Source organism: Meriones unguiculatus, chromosome 8 (genome assembly GCF_030254825.1).
Source record: "Meriones unguiculatus strain TT.TT164.6M chromosome 8, Bangor_MerUng_6.1, whole genome shotgun sequence".
In the NCBI taxonomy this organism is placed as follows: domain Eukaryota; kingdom Metazoa; phylum Chordata; class Mammalia; order Rodentia; family Muridae; genus Meriones; species Meriones unguiculatus.
The window spans coordinates 84484322-84511199 of NC_083356.1; the positions used below are offsets into that span (position 1 = coordinate 84484322).

Consider the following 26878-nt stretch of genomic DNA (forward strand, 5'->3'; position numbering starts at 1 on the left):
TCAGATGGCTGTTTACTGAAGAATTTTCACGGCCACATCTAATTTTAAAATCCTTCTGAGAATGCAGCCCATGCCTTACTGTTCACTGTGGCAAAGAACTGAACATAAAAATGTGTTTATCAAGAGTCCAGGGTTCACATTTCAAAAGGACAGAATGGAATTTGGGGAATTGGGATTGTCTGTATTCTTTCAAGAGGACACAGACATTACCCACAAGATTTCCTGGAAATATGGAAAATAAGAGGATTTAGTGAGGTGATGGAATGAGGCAGATGTAGCAGCAAAGGCAGGAAATGAATGGAAAGGTTGTAAGCTTTTTTCAGATCTAATTTGAGTGAATATACTGAAGTTATGTGTGGTTCAATGCAGAAGAGTAAAAGAAATGCTAATTCTATTCAGTAACAAATTTATATTTGAAAACTCCGTCAAAAGTATCTTTCCTTATGTCAAAATGAATATTTGAATCATTTGTACCACTCTTTTTTTTTTTACTCATTTCCTGTAAGGTTATGTAGATGAAAATATGGTTTCTATTATATGGTATTACGATAAAATACTTTCATTTTATGAAAAAAAAAAAGCGTCCAGGGTTTCTCCCAAGTGTGGGGACAAGGTCTATATTCTCCTTCAACTGTCCTAGTTTCCTTTCTATTACTGTGATAAAGCATCATAGCTAAGGCAGCTTATAAAAGAAATCATTTAGTTTGGTTTATGGTTTTAGAGGGTTAGAGTCCAAGATAGAAGTCCAAAGAAACAGCTGAGAGCTAGCATGTTGATGTACAACCACAAACCAAAAAGGAACAGTAAGAATCATATGAGAATTTAAAAACCCAAAGCCTACCCCAGTGGCACACTTCCTTTAACAAAACCAAGCATCCTAATCCTTTTCAAACAGTTCCACAAATTTTGGATCAGCTTTCAATGTATGAGCTCATGTGGGTTCTCATTCAAACGATCATAGTTGTATATCTGTTTTTCCTAAGGAGAACTGATTTTCAAGAGTATGAGGAAATCCTTTTTAAACCCTCAGAACACATCCTTTATTTGGGAGTCTTCCACCCCACAATTTCCAGACCACATAGAGAACTAACAGACTCAAAAATTATACACGATTATATCAATAAGCCTGGTGGTGAACAATAATTTTCTTAATCTACCTCCTTCAAGATCAAGTCCCAAGGGCTCTAGGTGGGCACAGCCTTGCATCCTTATAAAAACAAAACATAATGAAATGAAATAGAAATAAAACCACCCTCTCTTAGTAGCCATGAGTTACATGTAGCAATTTATGTAGAGGTGAAGCCATGTAAGATTTACCCCATTCAAGTGGTGTCATTTTTCAAGTATTGTTTAGGTGACTGTATTTTTTTTTAAGTTTCATGGGTATACTTCCCCATCTTACGGTGAAGACACTATTATCCACTAGATGTCCTGATCATTTTTCTCTTAGGTTATCCAATTCCAAGTGGGCAGCCCTTAACACATATACATGTAAGCAACACTACAGGGACTCAGCAGGTGACATTGTAAAACTTACATATACATACGTAACAATAATAATTAAAGGCTAAGAAGCAATTTAAAAAATAAAGAAAGCCAGTGTTCCCACGGGATAACATCAAGAAATCTAATAATATTGAACTGTACTTAATAAGATGTTTTCTGTAATGTTAGTATTCAGCCACCCAGCAAGACACAAAGAAATGCACCCATTTCATTCCAAACAACAGTAAGCTAGACATGAGCACAGCTTCCAATCAGGAAAGTATATAAGCCAGGTTAATGGATGTTTACAATATGAGTAAATCTGTGGACTTAGATATATGTACTCAGTTAGTTCCATTTTACAGATTAGCGCCAGATCTTCATGCACAGCATGAATTCAGAGGCTCATGTGTGACTCTCTCTGATCTTCTGGAACTGCTTGCTACTGAGAGAGGATCATTTTTGCTTCAGTTTTGGTTTTGATGAGCATGCAAGGCTACAGCAAGGAACTCTTTTTCTGTACGTAGCCCAGTACTCATCTTTATGTACCTGTGCTAGAAAACTGAGACTTCATTTTGTCATGTGTTCTCCTGCTGTTACCAGTGGCAAGAAAAGTGGGAACAAAGTTAGCAAGTGTCTATGTTGCTTTCCTTCTCAGAACTGTGGCCCAGAAACCTGAGGCTGGATTAACACGTACTATAGGAAAAATGAATAGATGGCATAGACAAAAAAATGCACCAACAATTGCAAAATCTCATACCTTCTTCTTCACAGTTGTATTTTTGTTTTTGTTGTTGTTTTAATGCATTGGTGTTTTGCCTTTCCTGGAACTAAACTTACAGACAGTTGTGAGGTGCCACATGGGCGCTGGAAATGGAAGCTGGGTCCTCTGGAAGAGCAGCCAATGCTCTTAACCACTGAGCCACCTCTCCAGCCCCCTTCTTCACAGTCTTTAGGGGAAATCTGCTCTGACAAGAAAAAGGGTTATCTTAAAGTTCTGACAGACCCCCAAACCTATGATTTGGGGTTTTCAGTTCTGGAAATTCCCTAAGAATGGCAAGAAAAGTTGAAACTCCTTTACAGTTCAGTTGTATTTCTAGTTTTGACTCTAGCTTAATCTACAGATGACCCTTAAACAAGTGGTTATATAAGCTAATAACAAATTGAAAATATCCTAAGTTGAAAATGAGTTTGAAAGTAAAAACACTTAAGCCTGTTAAGTGGAGCCAACTTGCATCTCTGCTGTCACCTCTCCAGGCTCATCAGAGGTCTGATAGACACACCACCACAGATCCCAGTGTCACAGTGGAAGTCCTCCAGCATGTCAAGTTGTGTCTGATGGCTACCTAAGTACAAATTGCAAGCAAGGGTTCCAAAGCTCAAAGAAAAGTAAATATCCACAGTACCTGAACTGAATAAAAAAGAATAAGCCTTATCTTCAAGCACTATAAGGCAGAATATGTTAGCACTCTCATCTTTCAAAATGTTCCTGACCAGGAACAGAACAGCTCCTTAGCAAGTGTGACCTGCAGAATTGTATGTACTAGATAATGAAAGCAAAGGAAGCTTCCCCCTCCCAACCAATTGCTTTGCTTCTAAGGCATCTTCATCTTCAATTGAAGTTTTGACCTCATTCCTAAGAGGACTGTGATCTCAGATTTACAGACACAAGCATAAATCCCAGCTTATTCCACACTGCTGAAATATGGTTCAATGTTGCCAACTGTAATAACAAGCCGGTTGCCTCAGTATCACAATTATTAAGACTGGAACAATTTTACAGTCAGGCAGTTTATACCCAACGAACTCAGATTACATGCCTGGCTCTTCCTGGTAATTAGGGGCTCCATATACTCAAAACATGAAGGGAACAAGCAAAGTTGGCCCCTCTGTGTTTCCACCTAGTGATTGGAACACAACGGGCAACCATTTTATGTCCATTAACTTGCAAAGGTGTTATGTATCTCTGAAGAACAGAATATCCTATTTATTTCCTTTCTCTTCCCTATGCTTGTCCCCTACACTTTTTCTCTGTCCTTGTCTTTAAACATGCAAAGAAATTCTCAATTTAGACGAAACTGGAAATAAAAACAAAGCATTGTTTTTCAGTTCTCTTAAACTAAAAACTAAAGTGTCCCAGTGATAAGACAAAACTCTGTGACAAGATTCTCAACAGACTGGGCCACATGACTGACTACTCCTGGAAAAGAGAATGAGGGTTGAAGCAGGGAAGGGCTGTGGTGTGTGTGTGTGTGTGTGTGTGTGTGTGTGTGTGTGTGTGTGTGTTTGTAGCTTATTACACAATTGTGGGAGTTAGCAAATAGCAACAAGTTCAATAGAAAAGTTCTTGTCCCTATAGTCCCTGAGGGCACAGGCAGATGGGCACAGGAACAGGACATAGCCATATGAGATATTAGTGTTAAAACTTTGTATGCTGGAGTCTCCCATGCCCGACTCTATTACTAAGAAGAGTAAAATGCTGTTTCGGGATTCTCTGAATAAGGAATGTCTCTAGTTTCACTTTGTATGGTGGTCTTGCTGTCCACTCCCTTGTCCTCTGGTGTCCACAAACACCTGGGGGAGGCAAGGCAGAGGGGTCAAGTAGCCTTTGTCTACCACACAGGCTTCTGGAGTCTTCCCCTCTGTGGGAGCAACAGGAGGTAGAAAGATTGTACCACAGGAAGATGCAACTGGGGCTCATGGGATACTTCAAAACCAGGCCAGAATAGAACTGAGTGCAGCACCCTGTTTGTACCTCCCTTCCATAAGCCTCTGAGGATACTGCTCAGCACTGATGGAAGGCACTTAGTGAGCCTCATGTCAGCAGCAGGAAAGCAGAAGGCTATGAGAAGAAAAATGTGTTCAATACAGGAATAACTATTAACAACCAGGTAACACTGTGCAGAACTGAGGGCAATGATCTAAAATCCACCCTCATGTGCTCATAGCAATCTCAGCGCTTGTTAGATAAGAAAGGGAAACAAAGACAAGGCTTAAGATTGTCCTGGTGGTCACCCAGTGGCCTGGCCTTATAATACGATTTAACATTACCTTGGAACTTTATGTCAGGCTCTGCCATGAAAAACTTGTCACTGTAGCCTAGGGCATATACTGTAGCTTACAGTATGTACAATAGTACATTGAAAATTGAAATTCTAGCTTAGATCCAGGTATAGTGGCACCCACCTTTAAAACCCCAGCACTTGGGAGAGAGAGACTGGCTCTTTGAACTCAAGGCCAGCATAGTCTACATAGGGAGTTGTCTCAGAGGGAAGGCAGGAAGGAGGGAAGGAAGGAAGGAGGGAAGGAAGGAAGGAGGGGTGGAAGGATGGGAGGAAGGAAGGAAGGAAGGAAGGAAGAAAGGAAGAAAGAAAGAAAGAAAGAAAGAAAGAAAGAAAGAAAGAAAGAAAGAAGAGAAAGAAGAAATTCTAGCCTAGAATTTCAAATTGAGCAGCTCTGTCATAACAACCAAAACTCACCTGTCATATGCTGTTCATTACTGGTGTTAAAGTCTTCACATCCCCATATGGGAGTGGACATGTCACATATGAATTCTTTCAAATCAAACAATGTGTTTTCTGGGAGTAAAGTCTCACTGAGGTATTTCATTTTCTTTCACCCGCCCCCCAACCATGCCTTCAGGCAAAAACATTACCATAAAATTCTCTTACAGTGATCACAGCAATCTGTCCCAAGACAAGGTTGTCAAAGCAGCTTTGAGGCCTGCAATGCTCCCTAAGTCAGGACCTCCGCTTTGACAGCTTCGCTTTTTTGTGTCATTCAGTACTTTGACATCTCCAAAGCACAAAGTGGTGTTTTCTTGTTCATGGATAAAAATTAAAAAACAAAAAAAAACCTAGACAATATTTTTTAAAAAGAACACATGCTTGAAAACAATTAAAGAATGTTAATCTTTCATTCTAATAGCAAACACCAGTTGCATAGGGAGAAATTAAAAGATGTCACTTTTCTGAAACTGAATGAGCACAACTGCCATTAGTCACACTGAATGCTGATATATAAATCACAATAAGGCCTGTGTTCAGATGTCCAAAGTTCACACCAGGCTCCTGGTGAACTCAGTCACTGACATACGAATTCATTTCAGAATCATTTTGTTTTAAAAATATTCTATACTCGTGTATAAATCTTTGGACTTTATGCAAAACTGCATGGTCACTTCCGAGTTCCTTTCATAAACCGAAGAAGGATGTTAATAATAATAATGATGATAATAATCAGCTGGACAGATGGCTCAGAAGTTGAGAGCACTTGATGATCATCCAGAGGACCTGAGTTTGGTTCCCAGCACCCACATCAGGCAGCTCATCACCCCCTTTAACTCCATCACCAGAGGATCTGATGCCCTCTTCTGGGCCCTGTGGGCAGATGCTCACTATCTCTCTGCACATACATGGCAGACACAGAGAAACACATATGAAAAAAAAGTAAATGTAAATTAAAATAAGAGTAATAATAATAAAGCTAAGGCATATTTTCTCCATTGAACTTCTGCTGGATTCTCAACGTGAAAATAGTATTGCTTCAGTGTGTGCATCTTTTGTGAGGAATTAGAATTGTACTGAGAATGCAGTCTCTAGCTTTGAGAGTCGGGCAGAACCTTTCACCTGGATCCTAACATGACCCACTTGACTTACCATAATATGCCGAACAGTTTGCATTTGTTCACAAGAATTTTATTATTGAATATCAATAATTTTAAATAGGGCTCCTCAATTCTTACATCCCTGTGACTGCATGTTGTGTTAATTAAAAGGTAAAGTACCCTCTATGATCTTGGTACTTCCATTAATTCCAAGGAATCTCTGTGTTTTGTTTGTTTGTCTGTTTCACTTGGTGATTTTTGTGAATTGGGTTGAGGGAAAGACTTCCTAAAGTAAGCCTGAAAAATTTGTTAGATGAATTTTTAAGAAATGCTTAATGGAAAAAAAATGCTTAATGGAGACGTACTCTGTGGGAGCAAGTTAATCTGAATCTTTGATTCTAGCCCAGACACTGCTATTTTTTCCAGTTTTTTAAGTGATGGGCTAGAAAGTAAACCTAAGGAAGCACATGAAGATTTGCTTATCATTGGCAGCATTTTTAGAGTAATCATTTCATGAATGAGTCATAATCACTTTCAACAGCTGCAACTATATAAGTATATAGAAATAATTATATATAAGTATATAAATATACCTACATGATTTAAAAATAAGCAGTAGTTTATCTCTTTCAATCACGACATACCTGTAACTGGTATGTAATGTATTTTCAATTAAGAGCATGTGTGAGAAAATTATGTTACTCAGTGAAGGGCTTAAACATATAATAAGTGCATTTGTGTGTGTGGAAAGCAGTGTAACAGAAAATTCATACACAGAGTAGACATTAAACTCTACTTTTCAGACCTTAAAATAATTACAACTTAAAATGGCTTCATTAGTATGCCTGTGACTACTAAAGGGGTATGTTTTCTTTGAGTTAATCAACCCAGGAACAGCTAGCAGAACTTAAATCACTCCAGACAGCTTTGGGAAATCCACCTGTCGGATTGGGTAACCTCGGCAGAAGGTCTGGAAACAGGCTTTGCCACCAGAGGTGAGAGGACCGAGCTGCAGATGTGAGATGTCAGCTGAAGGGGGTAGTGGCTGCTGCGAGGGTCTAGTGGTCCTTTGTGGAGAGAAGTTTCTGAATATGATAATTGACTCACAAGGGAAGGAGCCGACAGAGATGCACCAAGGCCAGAGTGAGGCTGCCTTTTGTTTCTGTACTGTGCAGCTGAGCTTAGTTTTGTTTCTGTTGTAATTTTCTCCTCTGATGGAGGAATTAGAAGCCACATCAGCAACAAGCTACAATTTGTTTTTCTGAATTTAAGTCAAACATAAAATACAACTTCACGGCCATTATGACACCGAATTTTTGTTTATTTATTACTTATTTTTTATTGGTTTTTCAAGACAGGGTTTCTCTGTGTAGCCTTGGCTGTCCTGTACTGACTGACCTTGAACTCACAGAGATCCACTTGCCTCTGCCTCCCAGAGGTCTGGGATTACAGGTGTGTGCCACCAAGCCCAGCTATTTTATTTTTAATATGCGCATACAGCATGAGTTGATCCTGTCAAGGTGATGAATGGGTATATTTCCTTGTCCGAGCTTTATGTTTGGAACCATCAAGCTCCTTCTTCCTGATTCTCCATAAAAGGCTGAACAATTACCACTCATGTTGTCTCCACTGTGCAGTGAGAGACCAGTGTTTACTCTTTCTGTTCTCAAGTTTCTCAGCCTTTAGTAATCACTATTAGACACTCAAGTTGATTTTTTTTTCAGCATCTATAGGAAAGAGCATGTAGTATTGGTCTTTCTCTGTTTAGTTTCTCTGCTTACTTGACCAAATCTGGAACTGTTAATAGTTATAAGGATCATTCTTTTAAACGAGGTCCTATCTTGGACCTAGACTAAATTTCATTTACACCCATCCGCACTTAAGTTTGATGGAATTTGGTATCCACAAAATGAAACCAAGCTGTAGATCTGACCTTCTATGAAAACCAAGAGATAAGAGTCAAATGTGCCAACAGGCATCTTCAATCACTGTGAAAAAAAATTTAAAAAAAAATTTACCTTAATCCTCTACAGCCTGTAATGTTTAATCCTTTAAAAATAACTTTAAGACGTGTTTTTAAAAAGCCATTAGTTTTTATTATTTTGCCCAGTCTACATGAGAGTAATTTTGAATTATGAGTCACCTAGTTCTTCTGTTTCTCCTTCCTTCAACCTTTCTGTACCTATGAAATCAACTTTATTGTTTTGGTTATTAATTTTTTTTAGTTCTTTTTATTTTTATTTTTTTTTTTATCTAGAACCTCATTCATAGCCTCAGGTTGGTATTAAATTCTCAGTTTTTTTTCTGAAAGGCAAATCTAGGGCTTGGTCATTCGAACACAAATTCTGTTATAGAATGAAACATTGCTTGCTGCTAAGATTATAAATAAAGCCAAATAATATCTTTCAAACAAGTTGTTGTCATTTTGTGCTACAATAAATTATATCCAGCTAATGATGGAGTAAATAAGAACTAAAGTGATTGGTAATTTTTTTTATTAATTGGTGTGTTAATCAGATGTAATAAAATGAATTTAAAGAGCCTCATGCTCCAAATAACCAAACTAAAGCCATAACCATGTAAGGAGACATCTAGGATAAATTCATACTTGTGTCCTAAATTTAGCTTAATGAAATTATGTAGAGATACTTGAAGTTCTTAAGAGTTTCAGCAAGTTCTTAAGTTCTGAGTGAATTCAACCTTTGAAGAGAGTACTGTGGGTTGAAAGATGTCCTCTGAGCATACACGCTGATGATCAATGTGATGACTGAGGGTGTGAAGTCTGATGAACTGAGGTCAGTCCCTGGATACTACATCGGAGAAAGAGAAGGTGATCCCTGAAAGTTGTTCTCTGACCTCCAAATGCATGTAAAGATGAAAACTCATGTGGAATAAATATTACTTTAAACATTAATCATTAATTGTCCCTAATCTACAAAGACATGGTATTTTTAATGAAAAGAGGGAACAGGAGACAGATTTACAGAGATACAATGAAGACTCCACAGGGAGATAGCCATAGATAGACTAGGATAGAGATTTAGAAGAGATCCTTCCTCATAGCCTGCTAAAGGAATTAACCCAGATAATAATCTCATATTGGGCCTTTAGCCTCCATTACCTTGAGAGAATAAACTGAGCGTTTAGTCTCCTCATTTGTGAGACATTCTAACACAAGAACTGTCCCTTGGATAAACTCGGAATTGTTAAATTAGAAACAAATCCAGAGGGCATATAACACTAATATAAGTGTTCCAGCTGAAACATATTGTAGATGCTTGGCAGAAAAAGAAATTAAGAACATACAAGAATTTTAGAGTGACCTAGGAAGAAACTCAATGACACTTTTATCCTTTTGAGCAGCCTCTCTAAGCTCATGGCTATATTTATTTTTTATGTGTTCTCTGTAGTTGCTTCCATGCTGATAAAAAAACAAACAAAAATCACTGTATCAGAGATGAAATGATCAACAAAGCCTGGTTCATGAAAAGCAGTGTCTCATTTTGTCTAGAACAAGACTACTGCTTGGGAGCCTATCTACTTGAGGTTGACAATGAAAAAAAGGAGCAAATGGTCAAATCTGGTCACAGTTCATCCGGGGTCCAGATCAGGGAGCCATTTAATGTTTCATCAAAGCAGATCTCAACAGTTTGAACTAAAAGGAAAAGACTGAGGTATCTCCTTCACTTCTTCCTCCTTTTAGTAAGAGTGAGGCCATTTCAAAGAAAAGAGTCTTCTGATGGACTAGAAGGAAAAACTTTAAAGAGAATTGCAAAAGATGTCTAAAGAATCAGTAACCTCATCATAAAGTCATAGTTCACTTTAAAAGTAGTTTATAGTGGCCCATTCAAGTGAGGGTCAAACTAAACAACAACAACAACAACAAAAAAAATAGAAATGGCAAAAACTCTGCAACATAATTGGAAACTCATTTTTATTTGTTTTCTTTTTAATATAATTTTTTATTTATTACAATTTATTCAGTTTGTATCCCAGCTGTAGCCCCACCCTTGTTTCCTCCCAATCCCACCCTACGTCCTACCATCCCTCCCTGATCTCCTCCTATTCCCCTTCCCCATTTCACGGATAGTGGAGGACCTCCTCCCCTTCCATCTGATCCTAGCCTATCAAGTCTCATCAGGACTGTCTTTCATAGTCTTCCTTTGTGGCCCCACTTCACGGGGAGGTGATCAAAGAGCCAGCAACTGAGTTGATGTCAGAGAAAGCTCCTGCTCCCCTTATTAGGGAGCCCATTTGGAGACTGAGCTACCATGGGCTACCTCTGTGCAGGACCTTGAAAGAAAAATTCTGAGCTTTATATGAAATAACAAGAAACCCAGAAACACTAAAACAATCCTCTACAAAAAAGAGATCTTCTGAAGGGATCTCATCCCTGATCTCAAGCTGCACTATAGAGCAACAGTACTAAAAACTGCATGGCACTGGCATAGAAACAGGCTGGTGGATCAGTGGAATCAAATAGAAGACCCTGAAGTGAAGCCACACACTTATGGACACCTGATCTTTGACAAAGATGCCTAAACCATACAATGGGAAAAAGATAGCATCTTCAAGTGGTTCTGGTTTAACTGGATATCTACATGTAGAAAAATGCAAATAGATCCATACTTATCACCCTGCACAAAATTAAAGTTGAAGTGGATCAAAGACCTCAACATAAACCATAAAATCAGACACACTAAACAGATTAGAAGAAAAAGTGGGGGAGAGGCTTGACCTCACTGACACAGGAGACAGCTTCCTGAACCAACAGCACAGGCTCTAAAGCAAAAATCAATAAATGGGACCTCATGAAACTAAAAAGTTTCTGTAAAGCAAAGTTCACTGTCATCAAAACAAAATGACAGCCTACAGATTGGGAAAGGATCTTCAATAACCCTATATCTGACAGAGGGCTAATATCCAGGATATATAAAGAACTCAAGAAGTTAAACTGTAACAAATCAAGTAATCAAATTTAAAAATGGGGTACAGAGCTAAACACAGAGTTCTCAATAGAGGAATATCGAATGGCAGAGAAACACTTAAAGTAATTGGAAACCCTTAATTCCAAGAAAAGAAGTATGTCAATGCTATTATTTCTACAATAACTGGTTTTTGCAGAGCATCAAACTAAACATGTATTGAAATAAAAGAAATTGTCATGAGATAAAAACATTCTAAAGAACATTAACAACTGATATGCATTGATAATAATTTTATATTTGGAAGAAAATAAATCTACCTCAAAAAAAGGTGCACATGGGTGTTTAAAGTGTGTGTTTGTGTGCATGGGAAATTCTTTCTTTAGTACATGGATATGAAACATTAAACAAGTTTTCTAATATACTCACAAGATATCAAGTTGTGAGAAAGACTGGGGAGGTGGCACTAAGGACTTGGAAATATATATATACCCACACTTATATTCTCAAGGATTGTTCCTAAGAAGCACAGGGAATATGAAAAGTATAAATGTGTTTTAGAAAGTTCTAAATGTAGAGTCCAACTATAATGTAAGAGAAGATAATTATTAGTATTGATTGAGGTGATGTCAGTAACAATTGGCACTACAGTCTCGAGGATAAGAAAAAATGAGCCATGGCTGACTTGAGGCCCAGCAGCTAATGTTCTAACCAAGAGGATCTGGCTTGCATGAATGCAGAATAACCTCTAGACACCAAGGAACACATAAATATCCTGATTCCAAAGCAATTTAGAAATGTTATGTTTAACCTACTTGCCTTTCTTCTCATTTAATACAGAAAGAGTAGCTGTGCTGTAGCAAGGATTAGAACAAGAAGGAAAAGAAAGATTATCTTTGGTCCATATGACCATGAACAGTAATGCACTTGATGAATTCTGTTGTGGTGATGTTTGAAGATCCTCTGAACACCCATAAAAGTATTTTGAACACCCATAAAAGTATTTTGTTGATAATCTTTGATGCCACATCCTTCACAGCTATCACAGATGCTGTTTCTCACAATGAATTCTTGAGAGGTTTTGCATAGTAAGTTATGTGTGAACATCGATACATTTCTTCCTCAACTCATGTCTCAACTCTCCTCAAATTGCTGACTTTATGCTCTCTTTCCCAAAGCAAATAAATCTTTCTGGAAATATAAAGAAGAGGAAGAGAGATAAGAGACAGTGAGAGCAAATGGAGGGACACTGTTAATACTATTAGGGTGAAACCTGCAGGAAATATGACGTAGGTGAAAAAATGACTCACTGATGAAATGTGTTTAAAGGGCAGTAATGTGATAAAATAAAATGAAACTCATTTATGATTTTTCTGTATAATGTGACTATCAAGTGAATTAGAGTTAAGGAATAGAAGTTCATGTTGGAAGTGCTGCTTGGTAGTACAGTGCCTGACTAGTTTGTATAAGGCTTTGGATTCAATTCTCAGGACAAAAACAAGGAAGGAAGGAAGGAAGGAAGGAAGGAAGGAAGGAAGGAAGGAAGGAAGGAAGGAAGGAAGTTCAATTTGAGAAAAAGGATTATTTTATTTTGTACTATTCAAAAGTCGTTAATATCCTACTTATGGTCAAATCATAGAAATGAATATAATTTCATTTTTAAGGCAGGATCAAATTCACTAGCTCAAGATTTAATAGCAAATTTGGCACCCTTGTTTGCAATTTTCTTCCCCTCTTCCTGTGGGTCTATAAGCTTTGAGAGGCCTCTCAGAGTGCTCTCAACTGCTTGATTCTATAAGAAACTCTTCTTTCCTCTTTATTCTTGTCTAGGATTCTATGCCACGGGTCATAGGCTTCAGTGACAGTAGACCCTTTCTCCTGTCAGTCTCCTACCCAGTCCCCAAACACACGCAGGGGAGGTAGGTGTCTTCTTAATGCCTGAAGCCGTACAACTTAAAGTTTTCTTCACAGTGACAAAATGTTTGAGAAAAGTAACTCCAAGAAGTGAATATTCATTTTAGGGCCACATATTAATGGGTTCAGTTCATGATCAACCAGTTGATCTTGCTTGGACCATGATGGGGTAGAACATCATGACAAAAGGGCATGAAGAAATAGAGGTGCTGACCTAATGATGCTGGGACACAGACAAAGAGACAGGGAGAATTGGAACAAGGTGTAACCTCCAAAACATAGCGCCACTAGCAGGGGTCAAAGGCTTCAACACATGAGCCCAGGGACATTTGCTACACCAACCTTAAAGTCTTACCCCTAGTCCCCAAGGCACATGTCCATCTTATAAGGCAAGATCCATTTAGTCTCCCTCTAGGAGTCTTTAAATTCTCCACTGTTGCAACATTGCTCTAAAGTTCAAATCTAAAGTCTCCTGAAACTAAAGGCAAATTCTCAGCAGCAAACTCCTGTAAAATGAAAAAAAAAAAAAAAAAGGAAGCTGTCTTCCTCCAAGATAGAACAGTGTAGAGTGAATATTCCATTCTGAAAGGGAAATAAAGAGTAGAGAGGAGGGACTGACCAACAACCAAAACTCAGCAGGGAAAGCAGTAAAAACCATAGTTGTTGGGAGACATGGTTATGCACACCTATAATTCCAGCACTGTGGAAGTTGAAGCAGAAGAACTGGACTTTAGAGATCAACCTGGGCTGCAGTTAGACTCCCCTCTTCACCTCTTCCCCAGGCAGTGTTTAGGACAAATAGTTTCAGTAATGTGAAACTCAGATCATGGGTGGCCTTGTTCCTCTGGACATGACCTGCAAGCGGGACTCTACTTGACTTTTGTCTCAGCTGGATCCAAAAAAAAAAATAGCTTTTCTTAGCAAACGCTCTACTCTTCCAGAATCTCTAACTTCCTGGGGTCTCCATTGTGCCTGTAGCTTCAAATCCTTGTCAAAGATTTCCCACAGAGATCCCAGCTCTCTCATAGGCATTGCCTGGCCTCCTAGGTTTTCCCTTAAAGTTTGATGGAAGCCTACATAACTCTGCAATTCTTGCATTTTACATGCCTGCAAAATAACATCTCATGGGTGATATCAAAACCAGCCCCAGCTCCAGCAGTAGCTTCCCTTTGAGCCCCACCCCCACCTCATTTAAACAATGGCTACAGTTACTTCAGAGTAGCCTCAAAGCTGGTTCTGGGAAAACACTGTCTAAGGGCTATCCACCCTGAGCAGTGTTCTCTCAAGAGAAGGACTTCCATATGTGTTTATGTGCTCACTCCTCTGGCCAATGTGCTTTTTTCTGAACCTTCAGGTTACTCCAGTCCATTGTATGGCCTTCTTTTTAATGATGCTGATGTCCTTAACACTTCCTGTGGCTCTAATTTTGTATGCTCTGCTCTGGAAGAACTCTGGGCTTTTCCAACATCTCCATTCTTTCTGCTTTGGGTTCAAAATTCTCATAATAAATCCGTTAAACGCAGCCAACAATCTTTGTGTTCCATCCAGAGTTCCAAATTGCCCCACTCACCCACTGACAACAGCTTTCAGCTTGAATGTCTAGTGGCATTAACACCTGTTTTGTTGTGTCAGGTTTGAGAGATGCTACAAGGAGGTGCAGTAGCTGATCACAATGAGTAAGGTGTTTGGGTTGTCTCTAAGCAGTCTCTAATACTTAGCAGCATCTTTAAGAACTTTTTATCTGATGTAGTCAAGGCTAAGACCTAAGATGGAGAACACAGCAATGTTCGGAACTATCTGAAGGAGGAAAAGATGTAGACAGCAATCTTTATAGTGTTTGTACTACACATGTGTATATAAAAACACATAAGGCATGTAACTCCAAAAGTGTTATGATGTTTAACTTCTAAACGTTTCCAGGACACCGAAATTAATTCAGAGTGTACTTTGTCTAAATTCTGGTAATCTAACACAATTGAATAGGCTATCATATATTCTATTTAAAAAAAAAAAACTGTTTTAAGGTTTCCTATAGCCTCTGGATATTTATGATTCGAAGTGGCTGCTAATTTATATTCCTTCCTGTAGCACAAAAACTGTGAGAGATCTCCATGTCATCTCTGTGGGTTTAAGTTATGTTTTAATGTAAAATACAAAAGGTTAATTACTGTTCATAGCCTGATGCTTCTGTGGGAATATCTGCAAGTTATTTATTATCCTTCCTCTAGTTAATTATGTTAATTGTGCTGGATTAACTCAATGTCATGTGGAAGAATGTTAATTAATTTAATAAGCACATTTTTGTGTGTATTTTCTTGTGTTTCAGTTGATTTATCTTTAGTGAACAAGGATGACAATGCCATCTATTTCTTGGGAAATTCCCTTGGCCTTCAACCAAAAATGGTTAAAACATACCTGGAGGAAGAGCTTGATAAGTGGGCCAAAATGTAAGTACCATGAGAAAAGGTATAATTCTACATCTGACAGGAGAATTTTGAAAATTATAAAAGGTGTCTGATTTGGGCAAGTTACACCTTTAGTATTTTAGCACTGAGGAAAACCTTATTGACCATAATTATTAATACTATAAGATTTTGATGGAATAATTTAGGATCAGAATAAGGCTAAATGGCAAGTTTGTGATAGAGGTAGAGTAAAACAATATATTTAATAAACATTTAATCCTCTTTTCCACATCTAAATCAGTGTAGCCATTTACTTTCACATGGTTAACGATCACCAAAAGAAATTAATTTACAGCTTTCAGTGTTTTGTGATTAACTCATGACTAAGCAAGCAATTCCATCCAAAGCATGGAATCCAGGCTTGTTAGAAAACAAAAGGCTGGGTGACACCCATGGTTACGTGTGTCCTGAGTGAGGTGTATCATCTGATGTTAGCAGTTTTCACCTCCTCCGGTTTCCTCCTGAGTGGACAGTGAAAAGACATCTATTTCCAGGCTTGCTACATAGGACTTCTTGTATGAGCACCCTTTTCCCTCCTGTGCCCTGTGTTTCCATGTAGTCATCTAATGGCTAACACGTCTCCTTCCCACCCTTCCTGAGCCCTCAGCTCCTGTAAACTATCCTTCTCTGTCATATCTTACCCAGATGTCACGTTTTCATTAGCACACAACAGTTGTACGTATTGATGAGTATATCAGGGTGATATTTTGATGTACATTTATGATATGTACCGATCCGCTCAAGGTAATTGAGGCTCCCATCTAGTTATCATTACTTTTTGAACCTTTCAAGGTCTTTTCGTTTAGTTTTTATAACAAACATAATAGCTTACTCTGAATTATGATCCTATCAGTTTTATAAAACACTAGAAGTTATTACTTCTGTCTAATTGAATTCAGATGCTCATTTTTAACCCTCTACAATTTCCCCTTGAGTAGACAGCTTAGAAATATCTATTTTCATTACTTTCTTGTTGTTAGGAAAATAATCTGGTTTTATGTATCTTTTCTCTTTCCACAGTTATTACTTATAAAACTGAAATGAGATATATTTGCTAAATATTTAATTTTTGTCTCATTTCTGAACTGTAAACACTTAAAGTATTTTTAAAAGCCCAACATATTTTTAAAATGTTTTCTCTGATTATTTAAAAAACATATTATGGAAATGAGTCTCACCTGCAGGTCAGGGGACTACATTTCAGAGAGATGAAGCCACATTAAATACGAATTCTGGAGCAGGCCATTTGTTGCTCGTAAAATCTCATGTTTCATGACCTTTCCTCCTTCTCTGTGCTTCGTCACACTTGGAGCAGTTTGGTTCATACTGCCTGTGTGAGGACTGCTACCATGACTCTCAGGTAACACTGCAAAGTTCTTAATTTCCACGGTTAAGAATGAGAGCTTGCAAAATTAATGCAAGAACGATGAAAGCTTATATAATTTATTAAGCATGTTATAATTTCATCTTCATGACTTTTATGTGTAAGCTTCAAAATACACATCATCGCATTTGAAAGCATTTTGGAGTAGAAGGGTTTAGTATTTAATAAATGAAGGTCACAGTTAATAAAAATGGTTGATATTCATTTTGGGTCCTTAATGTTTGAAAGCAGAGTTAAAGTGGATGAGTTTGCACTTTTGAAAGTGTCTTTCCCCCCTTGAATACTCAGGCAGCCAGGCTTTGCATTTTCATGCTCTAAGTATTTAAAAGATACTGCCCTGCTGCTCCATTCATTCCACATCATACCTCAAACCGCTGAAGGCCTGGTTGATGATTGTTGGAATGTTAAAATTAGGTTTCAGTAAAGTGCCTGTATCTCAGAGCATCGTCTATTGTTGCATTTCACTTTCATATTCTGCTTTGTGAACGGAGACAAAGCCAGAGACTTAGTTAAATCTTCCTAGTGCTCATTAGATAAATGACTCACAGAGGAGCATGCTTTAAGGCTGAAGGCAATGAAAATGGAATTAAAGGCCTTTTCTAGGCAAAAGAGATCCACCCATTCTTACTTTGAATGTTTTACTTCCGCCTTCCCTCAGCCCTGGGGACCTAGTGAACCTTGTGGCCCTGCCTGCTCCTAAAGAGCAGCAGGGTTTCAGATGCACAGATACACTTCTGTTCCGTCCTCCCTTGCCTGCACAGCACTGATCCAAAAACAGTTTTTATTTATTTTTTGCTCCCAAAATATGTAATTTGAAACCCCACTCTTAGCCTTTTCTGTATGAGACTTTGTTGGAAAGAAGTTTTTTTTTCTCTCTCTCTCTCTTTCTTATCAACTTAGCTACAAATAACGAGAGGGCCTGTGAACTTTTTGAGAGCAGAGAGATTATTGAGAGAAAGCAGGTTGTACAAACAGACAGAAAACGTTTCCTTAATGGAGCGGCTGGCCAAAGAGCAGGGTGTGAAGAATAACTTGAGTGGCTCATGGGAGAAACACAGAGTCTCCGTGGGAGCCTCACAACCGTGCTGAGGTTAGAGAGCAGTGTCCTGGGCTGGAAACGTACAGGGAAGAAACAAGAAAACCGACTTTCTCCCTCTGGGTTTGAGTCTGGGGCCGCCTTACCTTAAGGAGCCCTCACGTCAAGTGTAGACCGTTTCTCTTTGAAAAGTTGCTCTGTGTACGCATGTTTTCTAAGTGAAAACTTAAACAGTGGTGGTGCTGTGGTGGGCTGTCCGTTCTTTCAGTTCCATTTCTGACTATCAATTTCATCTCTGTACTAATCTCCTCCTGTGCTGTTTGCGTCTAGATTTTGACTTCCCAGCGTTGTGGTATCTTGCAGATGCGATATCATTCTCTTCGGGCGCACTTTTGCTCCAAGGCTGAAACAAGCCAGGTCTACACCACTCTCATTTGATCTATAGAAGATTCTTAGTCAAGGAAAGTTACAAGCTATAGGGCTTTTTTTTTTTTCCTTTAAAAAATAACAATATAAAAATGACCAATTTCGCTGTGGTATTTTAATACAAAATTTATTTTTGTTGATCATCCTCCCTCTTCTTGGGCCTCCTACTCCCCGCTTATAGCATTTCATTTTCAGTAGTTCCCTCTCACCTCTCATTATCTTATGTACTCTGCTACTCTAGTCCCATCCTCCAAACATCTGTTATCCGCTATACAGTTCCTTTTCTAGTTTCCTGACCTACATCCATACCCATGTTCATATACGGTCTCATAATACAGAACATGAAATATCTCTTTCTGAGTCTGGGTTGTTTCCTGTTACATAATGATTTCTAGACCCATCCATTTTAACATAAATTTCCTTTTCTTAAAAGCAGAGTAAACTCTTATGGTATGCATGTACCATATTTTCAATACCTCTTGAAAGAAATCTAGCATAATTCCTTTTCTATGGCACAGAATTCAACATGGATATCCAACTCTCTTTATACATGCTATGGAATAGCCTTTAGTCCTTTAGAATATGTCCGTAAATAGTACTGAGACCTCGAGAAATGGGCACCTTTGAATTCTGTGGAAGCTTTCTCACTCATCTCAGGTAGACTTTGACTCAAAAGTTAGAGTGCCAGAAACTCATGGTCACACAAAACGTGTGCTGAGTCAGTAGCTCAAAAATTTAAAAAGTGGAAGTCACAGAGCCCAGTGGGTGACTTTTAGATACATGTTTGATTGTAAGGAGTTTACCAACAGAAGAATCAAGAACCTACACAGCAGGCATAAATTCACCATCCAGCCACTACTCTGGGAGCTTTTAGAGGATTTACAGTAGAAGGCGGGATGAGGTAGCAGGAGAGCAGGAGAGCGAGCATGCCCTGCTCAGTGAATCAATCCCTCAGTTTCAGCCTACTCTTCCTAACAGCTTCCAGGCAGTGGTGCTCATTTAAGGAAAGAGAGGTTAAGGGGAAACCAGACCAGGAACCAGAATTCCTTTGATTTTCTGACTTTTAGCTAGAACAAAACCAAGGACAAAAATACAAACTGGTAAATATCTTTGCCCATTTGTTATGCTGTCTGTTCTGATGGCTGACAGTTTCTTTTGCTATAAAAGCTTCAAATTTACTGAATAGTCTAACATGAATTACAGTTTATTGTCTCATTGGTAAAGACAATATTAAAACACACAATCTTAACAATAGCATTAAGAGTATCAGTATACTTTGACAAAGTGAGACGCCACTAAGGGCTATGGATGTCAAAGAAAGAAATTTCTTATTCTTTTTGTTGTACTCCACTGCAGGCATCCTGCCTATCTATCTACAGCTTAACCTCCTCTTGACTGTAACTGATCTTATACTCTATGAACACCATGCTTGATTACTAATACTAAAGAAAAATTAAGATCAAAACACTTACAGCTATGTTTTAGCGCTGGGCTTTATAAAAATTCTAAAATAATGAAACAACAGAGACTGAAAACTTTATAAGGAAGAGAAATGAATTTTCTCACAATTCTGCAAAATTGAGGCATGTGAAGACTTGGTACCTCCTAAAGGCTGCTCTCTGCTTTCCAAATTCTGCTTCATACCGCGTCACTGGTGATGGATGGTACTTGTGCCTTAATCACACCTTTTTTTTTTTTTAATCCTATTCAAGCCTCTATCCACATGACTCAAGTCACTGTTTAAATCAGTGGATCTCAACCTGTGAATCACGACCCCTTCAAGAGTCTCATGACCCTTTCACAGGGGTCGCCTAAAACAATTAGAAAATACAGATATTTCCATTATGATTCACAACAGTAGCAGATTTCAGTTATGAAGTAGCAAAAAAAAAAAAAATTAAGGTAGGAGGTCACCACAACATGATGAACTGTATTGGCTGCAGCACTAGGAAGGTTGAGAACCACTATATTAAATGCTGTACTTCTTTTTTTAATAGCTAATTTTTACAATTTATTCACTTTGTATCCCAGTTGTAGCTCTCTTCCTTGTCTCCTCCCTTTCCCACCCTCCCTCCCTTTTCCTCCCTTATGCCCCTTCTCTAGTCCACTGACAGGGGAGGTCCTCCTCCCTTACTGTCTGACCCTAGCCTATCAAGTTCCACCAGGTTTATCTGGATCCTCTTCCTCTGGGGGCTGGCTAACTTGCCCCACCAAGGGGAAGTGATCAAAGAGCAGGCAACCTAGTTCATGTCAGAGACTGGTCTCTTCTCTCCTTATTAGGGAATCCACATGGAGACCTAGCTGTCTATGGGCTACATCTGAGCAGGAGGTCTAGGTCCTCTCTATGAATGGTCTTTGGCTGGCTGATGCATCAGTCTCTGCAGTGCTCCCTGAGAATTGCTTTTTTTTTTTTTTAGCTTTGTTGTTCTCCTTGTGTGGTTGCTGTCTTCTCTGGGTCCTTTTGCCTTCCCCTCCTTCCCCTCCTTCCGTAAGACTCCCTGCTCTCTGTGCAAAGTTTGGCTGTGAGTTTCTGCATCTGCTTCTATCACCTGCTGGGTGGAGTCTTTTAGAGACATCTATGGTAGGCTCCCATTCTGTTCTCTCTCTTCTACTGCTTCCGGTGGCTATCTGGTTTTCCCTTCTAAATGAGGATTAAGCATCTTCCCTAGGGTGCTTCTTATTGCTTAGCTTCTTTAGGTCTGTAGATTCATGTGTGTTTATCCTATATTATGTGGCTAATATCCACTTATATCATGCATGTCTTTCTGCTTCTGGGATAGCTCATTCAGGATGATCTTTTCTATTTCCACCCATTTGCCTGAAAATTTCATGATTACCTTGTTTTTAATAGCAGAGTAGTATTCCATTGTGTAAATGTACCACAATTTGTGCATCCATTCCTCAGTTGAGAGACATGTAGGTTGTTTCCAGATTCTGGGTATTACAAATAAAGCAGCTACGAACATAGTTGAGCAAATGCTCTTGTTGTATGGTTGAACATCTTTTAGATATATGCCCAGGAGTGGTATAGCTGGGTCTTGAGGTAATGCTGCTGCTCTTATTACAGTAACATTGATGACACACTTCTTAACTTACTACTTCTGAAGAAAAATATCAGACTATAGTTGTACAAAGTATACAATTTCTATTTATTTAAGAAAAAAAATTATACTCTCCCCAAAGTTTACTAAGAGCTTTTACCCCCTGTTTGTTTTAAAATACTTATTATTGTTATTTTGCAATTTGATTTTCAGTCATGAGATTTCTAAGGTTAATCTGAACAACTTAAATTATGTTTTAAATATATGTGTTCTGCCAAATGAAATTATTTGTACAGTTGTAATATTTTGAAATAGGAAAGTTGAGCATAACAAAGACTTATTTGTTATATAATTATCAATGAAATTTTGCTATAACCATGAACACGGTATCATGAACCGATTATCCCAGCACTCAAGAGGTTGACACAGGAGAATTGTGTGTTTGAGAACACTCTCGGATAAAGAGCAAGATCTTGTCTCAAGAAAATAACTATCCTACAATATAAGAATATTGTACAATATATCCTCCAATAATAAGAAATAATATGTGAGAAAGGATAAGCTATCAGCTTATAAGATTTAAGGGAATGTTTTATATTAAATATTTACTAATGGCCTGTATTATTTAAAAGAAAGTAACATGAATTAATACCTCATAACAGTAAACTTCAGTGAGAAGGCAAAAAACATCAATTCTAAGAGCATATTGTACACTGAGAAACATAGCATATATTACAAAGTCATATATCCCCAAAGACAGAGCCTAGAACCATGGTGTTTAAGTCATCTGCATGCTCAAGTCTGCTAGATCAGTGTTGTTCTTCAGGAACATTCCACCTGGCAGACAGGGAATGATTTAAATGGCAATGTGATTGTGGACAGCGTGATGATGAAGCAGACCAGAAAGGTTTTCACCTGAAGACCACTTAAATATTTTTTATTTAACTATGAATTTCTTCTTTTAAATAAAAGGGGGCACATGAATGTTAAAAATACATATTTCAGAGTCATTGTTAGCTAGTTATCAATTAGGTCACAGATAAAATTGTGCTTCATTAAGAAAAGCTGCGAAAATTTATTGATTTACTTACTGGGAAAGCTTTCTAAAATAGGGCCACTTCTCATTTTGTAGGATGGGTAAAATACTGTCCTATTTGAAAGAGAATCCAAGCTTCTATTAACTTCCTAATTAGATGTTATATCCTGAAATCTAATTTCATGAGCAAATATTGCTCATAGGCACCTCACAAAACACACCACTCCTGGCAATGATTAATGTTCTGGTAATGGATTAACCCTTCATAGTTATTTTCCAACATTTGTAAAGGATGGCAGCCATGCTAGGCTTATTTTAAGCAACCTTGAATGAAACCAATCTAGCATCTTTCTTAACTCTAACACATATCTTTATAACTGCACTTTAATCTACATCAATTCTTCCTAATGACAGGTCACTTTACTTTGGGTTTATTTGGGTAAAATGCTCTAAATACATTTCACTACCCCAGGCTAGCGGGCTGACAAAATGAGGAAGTAGCCTCCCTGTGTAATATTTTAAAGAGAGGGAGATGCCAAAAACCTTGCAGGGAGAAACATATCCCTAAAGATTATTACCATGGTGTCTACCAGAGTGAGAAGTAGGTGGCATAATATTCTGAGATATAAATTCTCTGAGGCAGAACATAGAATTTTACTACCTAGATGTAATAAGATATATTGTGCTATCAGCAAAGGCCAGGGAGCTCTATGTGATTAAAATAAAAAAGGATCCAAGTATCTGCCTTTAACTACCATTTAATGATAATGATTTTTGTCTTTAACATTTATATTGGGAGTCTAGAGAGGCAGGCTGCAGGCTATGCAATAACAATATGAATAATAATAACCAGCAATTGAATTGCCCTTTTCTTCCTCCTGGTTCTTAGCAGCCTATGTTTATTCACATAAAGTCCTCCTCCTTCATCTCAGCTTATGTGGTAATGGAAAATTAGCTGAAAAATTCTTGTTATGTACCACATGTTGATAAAGGCGCTTTAGCACTAGATTTACATTAGGAGAGATGAGTCAGCAAGGGAGTACTGTGCGTCCATCTCTTTTATATGCTCTCATTTACTTTTCTGCTAATCCTTTAAAGAACATATCACTCATGTATTTACTTTTACCGATGTGAAAAAGTAACTTCCTGTAAGCTCCTAAAAGAGGTGGTTTCCATTCAGTAGAGACCTGAAGTTGACTCACACTATAAATAAAATACAACTGTGAAACATTCGAAATGTGTTTTTGGTAGCATGGCATCAAATGTGTAGGCATCTCAGCTCAACACAGGAAGATGAGAATTTCAATGGGTGCACATAAACCTTGACTTCCCTTAGATTAAACGCATGTGCACAAGCCTTATTTCCTACTCTACAGTGTATCAGACTAAGACCAATCCATTTTAGAGTTATGGAAGACATGAGCCTACAGCAGCAGACTTCAAGCTCCTCCACACACCTTGTTTGATTCCGTTTCCTTGGCTTTCTCAGGTGGATTATTCTTCCTCATCTGATGGAAATTTCATGATACTGAAGTACCCTTTTCTATTATTCTGCAACCTCCCCATCCTGCTAGAAAATTTACTGCAAAAATAAAACTGAACTGGGATATGATAATCCAATTGCTAGAAAATAAGTAAAAATGTACTGTTGATTATGATTGTTTCTACATTTTATTTGCGTAAAATACTATCATAAGTATAATTATTTATATATTTTTATTTCATTGATAATTTTTGACCCCCAAACAATACAGTATATTTATTTAGGTAAAGACACTACTGTAGGCTACAAGTATGTAAGTAGAGTGCCCCAATAGTCTAAAATTTCAAAACAAAGAGAAATATCATAGCTTAGACAGGAAAATGTTTTAAAAAATAAAATAGCACATGGATAATCTCACCTCCACAATATTTTTAAAAAGGTAAGCAATAAAGGAAGGATGACTCTTAAGCATACGGTATCCAGGTATCACTTCTTGATTTTAAAATGTTATGCATTAGTATTATTGCACGAACAGTACAAAGGTAGGCATACTGGTTACTTGTCTCGTCACTGTGACCAACTGCCTAAGAAGAGTCAACTTAAAGAAGCAAAGATTCATCTTGAGTAATGGTTTGAGGATATGGTCTATCATGGTAGGAAGAGTGTGAAAGTGATTGCCGCTCTCTGCTCCCGTGACAGGAACATGAAGCTGTTTCCTCCTATCCTAGTAGATTAGGAAGCAAAGTAGGGCATGGCACTGCCCTATGAACCTCAGGTTTACCCTGAGTTACCCACTTCCTTCAGCTACGCTCCACCTTTTAAAGGACCTATTACCTCCTGAAACAGGGCCACCAACTTATGAACACATGTTCTGAGACACTGAACCATGGAAGGCATCTTAACCTCTAGACTGAAACAGTAAACACATACACAAGTATTTTACTTGATAACATTTGAAAACAAAATCACATACATACATACATACACATACACACCCCACCATCAGAACCACACAACTAAGAGATGTTCATGTCCCTTTTCAATTTCAGGGGAGGCTATGGTCACGACGTAGGGAAACGGCCTTGGATTATAGGGGATGAGAGCGTTGTAGGCCTTATGAAGGACATTGTAGGTAAGTACAAAAGACAGTGAATTCTTTTTTCAGAACAAGTGTGAAGATGTAGTTTAGTTAAAAAGTAAGTGAGAGATATTGTTGACTAATTATATATTAGTAATTATATATATATACACACAAATATATACTACATATATATATACATACATATATATAGTAACCAGTACACGCACACACACACACACACCTTTAATGTTGTTATCCAAAGGTTTTTATGGGGAATATATTATCAGTATATATAGTACAAAGATAATCTGTTCTTCTCAGCTCTCTCAATTATTTGTTTGTATACTTAATTCTCTACTTTGTGGTACTAGGGATGAACCCTAGTTTTTCGCTCAAGATGTGCAAGTATTCTCCACTAAGTTGTACTCAGGCATGCTAGGTATCTGTGTGTTTTTAACACAGTCTTTCTCTGTCGCTCAGACTATGTCAGATGTCCTGCCTTGGTTTCTTGAGTCCTGGGATTATAGGCATGTTCAGCCCCTATAGACTTTTAAACCCTACTTATCACCTTTTATGAGGAAAAGCACATTTCCTTAATTTATAATCAAATAATTTTAAGAAATATAAATGAATACTGTAATGCTATAGCATGATAAACATTAATTTTTATCAATATGGTTGGTGTGTAAAGCACTGAAAGAATCATTTCAATTTAAATCTTGGTGAGCTATTTAAATTGAGGCGGAGCTGTGTGTAAGACCAAGGGTGAGGTGTGGGGCTCCTGAGTTCATGGCAAATGAGGCTGCAGAGTGAGACCCTATCCTAAACTTGTCTGACTCAAAAATATGAACAAAGGTTTATTATTTTAAGTTTGTGTGTGTGTTAGAATTAGAATGGTCTGCATAAACTCATATATTTGAATGTTTGTTTCCCAGCTAGTGGACTGTTTAACAAGGATTAGGAGGTGTGGCCTGTTAGAGTAGGTTTGGTTTTGTTGGAGTTGGTGTCTCACTGGGGGTGGATTTTGAGGTTCACAAAGCACATTCCAGGGTCCATCTCTCTCTCTGACTCTTGCCTGTAGACTTTCAGCTACTGTTCCACACCATGCCTGCCTGCCTGCCACCATTATCCTATCATGATGATCATGCACCTTCTAGACTGTAAGCAAGACCCCCAACTCAATGCTTTCTTTTAATAGTGGCCATGATATCATGCTTCATCAAAGCAATAGAGAGGAACTCAGTCTTCCTCCCTCTCTCTGTCTCTTTCTCTGTCCCTCTCTCTCTCTCTCTCTCTCTCTCTCTCTCTCTCTCTCTCTCTCTGTGTGTGTGTGTGTGTGTGTGTGTGTGTGTGTGTGTGTGTGTGTAAATGAATGGAGGTGTCTGCAGAGGCTAGAACAGGCCTTTGAATCTCCTGGAACTGAAGTTCCCGGAAGTTGTGAGCTACGCACAACTCTTTGTGAGAGAAATATGGGCCCTCAATCACTGAGCCATCCACCCATCCCTTAAACTTTAACTGTAATATTACTAGTGCTATTTTGTGGCATATAATAAGTTTCCTAAATTAAATTTTGGATCCTATTTCACCTATTGGTGAAATTCTTGATCTTTTAGATAATGAATCAACTATCTGTTTCATTGGCTTAAATATTCAACATTTTCTAAAATTTAATTTAAAGTATATTATACTTTTACAATTTTTGTATGCTATCTGAAAATATTTTCTGTGCTTTAGGACATTCTGAGTTTTCAAATGGTTTTTTAAATCTCACTCCCTTATCACAAAGTATAAAACTATCTTATTTTTTCTCATTTGATTCTGGGCAAATAACCAGAAGATTTAATCAACACAGACAACAAGAAGAATTAGAGTAGAGGAGCAAGACTCAAATGCAGGAAGACTTATGGCAACCCATTACAGTGAAAGGAGTGGATTGTTTATTCAAAAATAATTACTGATCCTTTGCTGAAAATCCAAAGACTGTAGTGAGGAATGA

At 38.0% G+C, this 26878-nt stretch overlaps 1 protein-coding gene across 3 annotated transcripts in view; it reads left to right on the forward strand.

Moving 5' to 3' along the window:
- Positions 1-26878, forward strand: part of Kynu (kynureninase) — a 136379-nt gene that overhangs the window by 14251 nt on the left and 95250 nt on the right. For all 3 annotated transcript variants that reach the window (XM_021656130.2, XM_060390095.1, XM_021656133.2), the window contains exons 3-4: positions 15257-15377; positions 24851-24933. In XM_021656130.2, coding sequence (XP_021511805.1) covers positions 15257-15377; positions 24851-24933 — 204 coding nt within the window. The remainder of the gene's footprint in view (positions 1-15256; positions 15378-24850; positions 24934-26878) is intronic.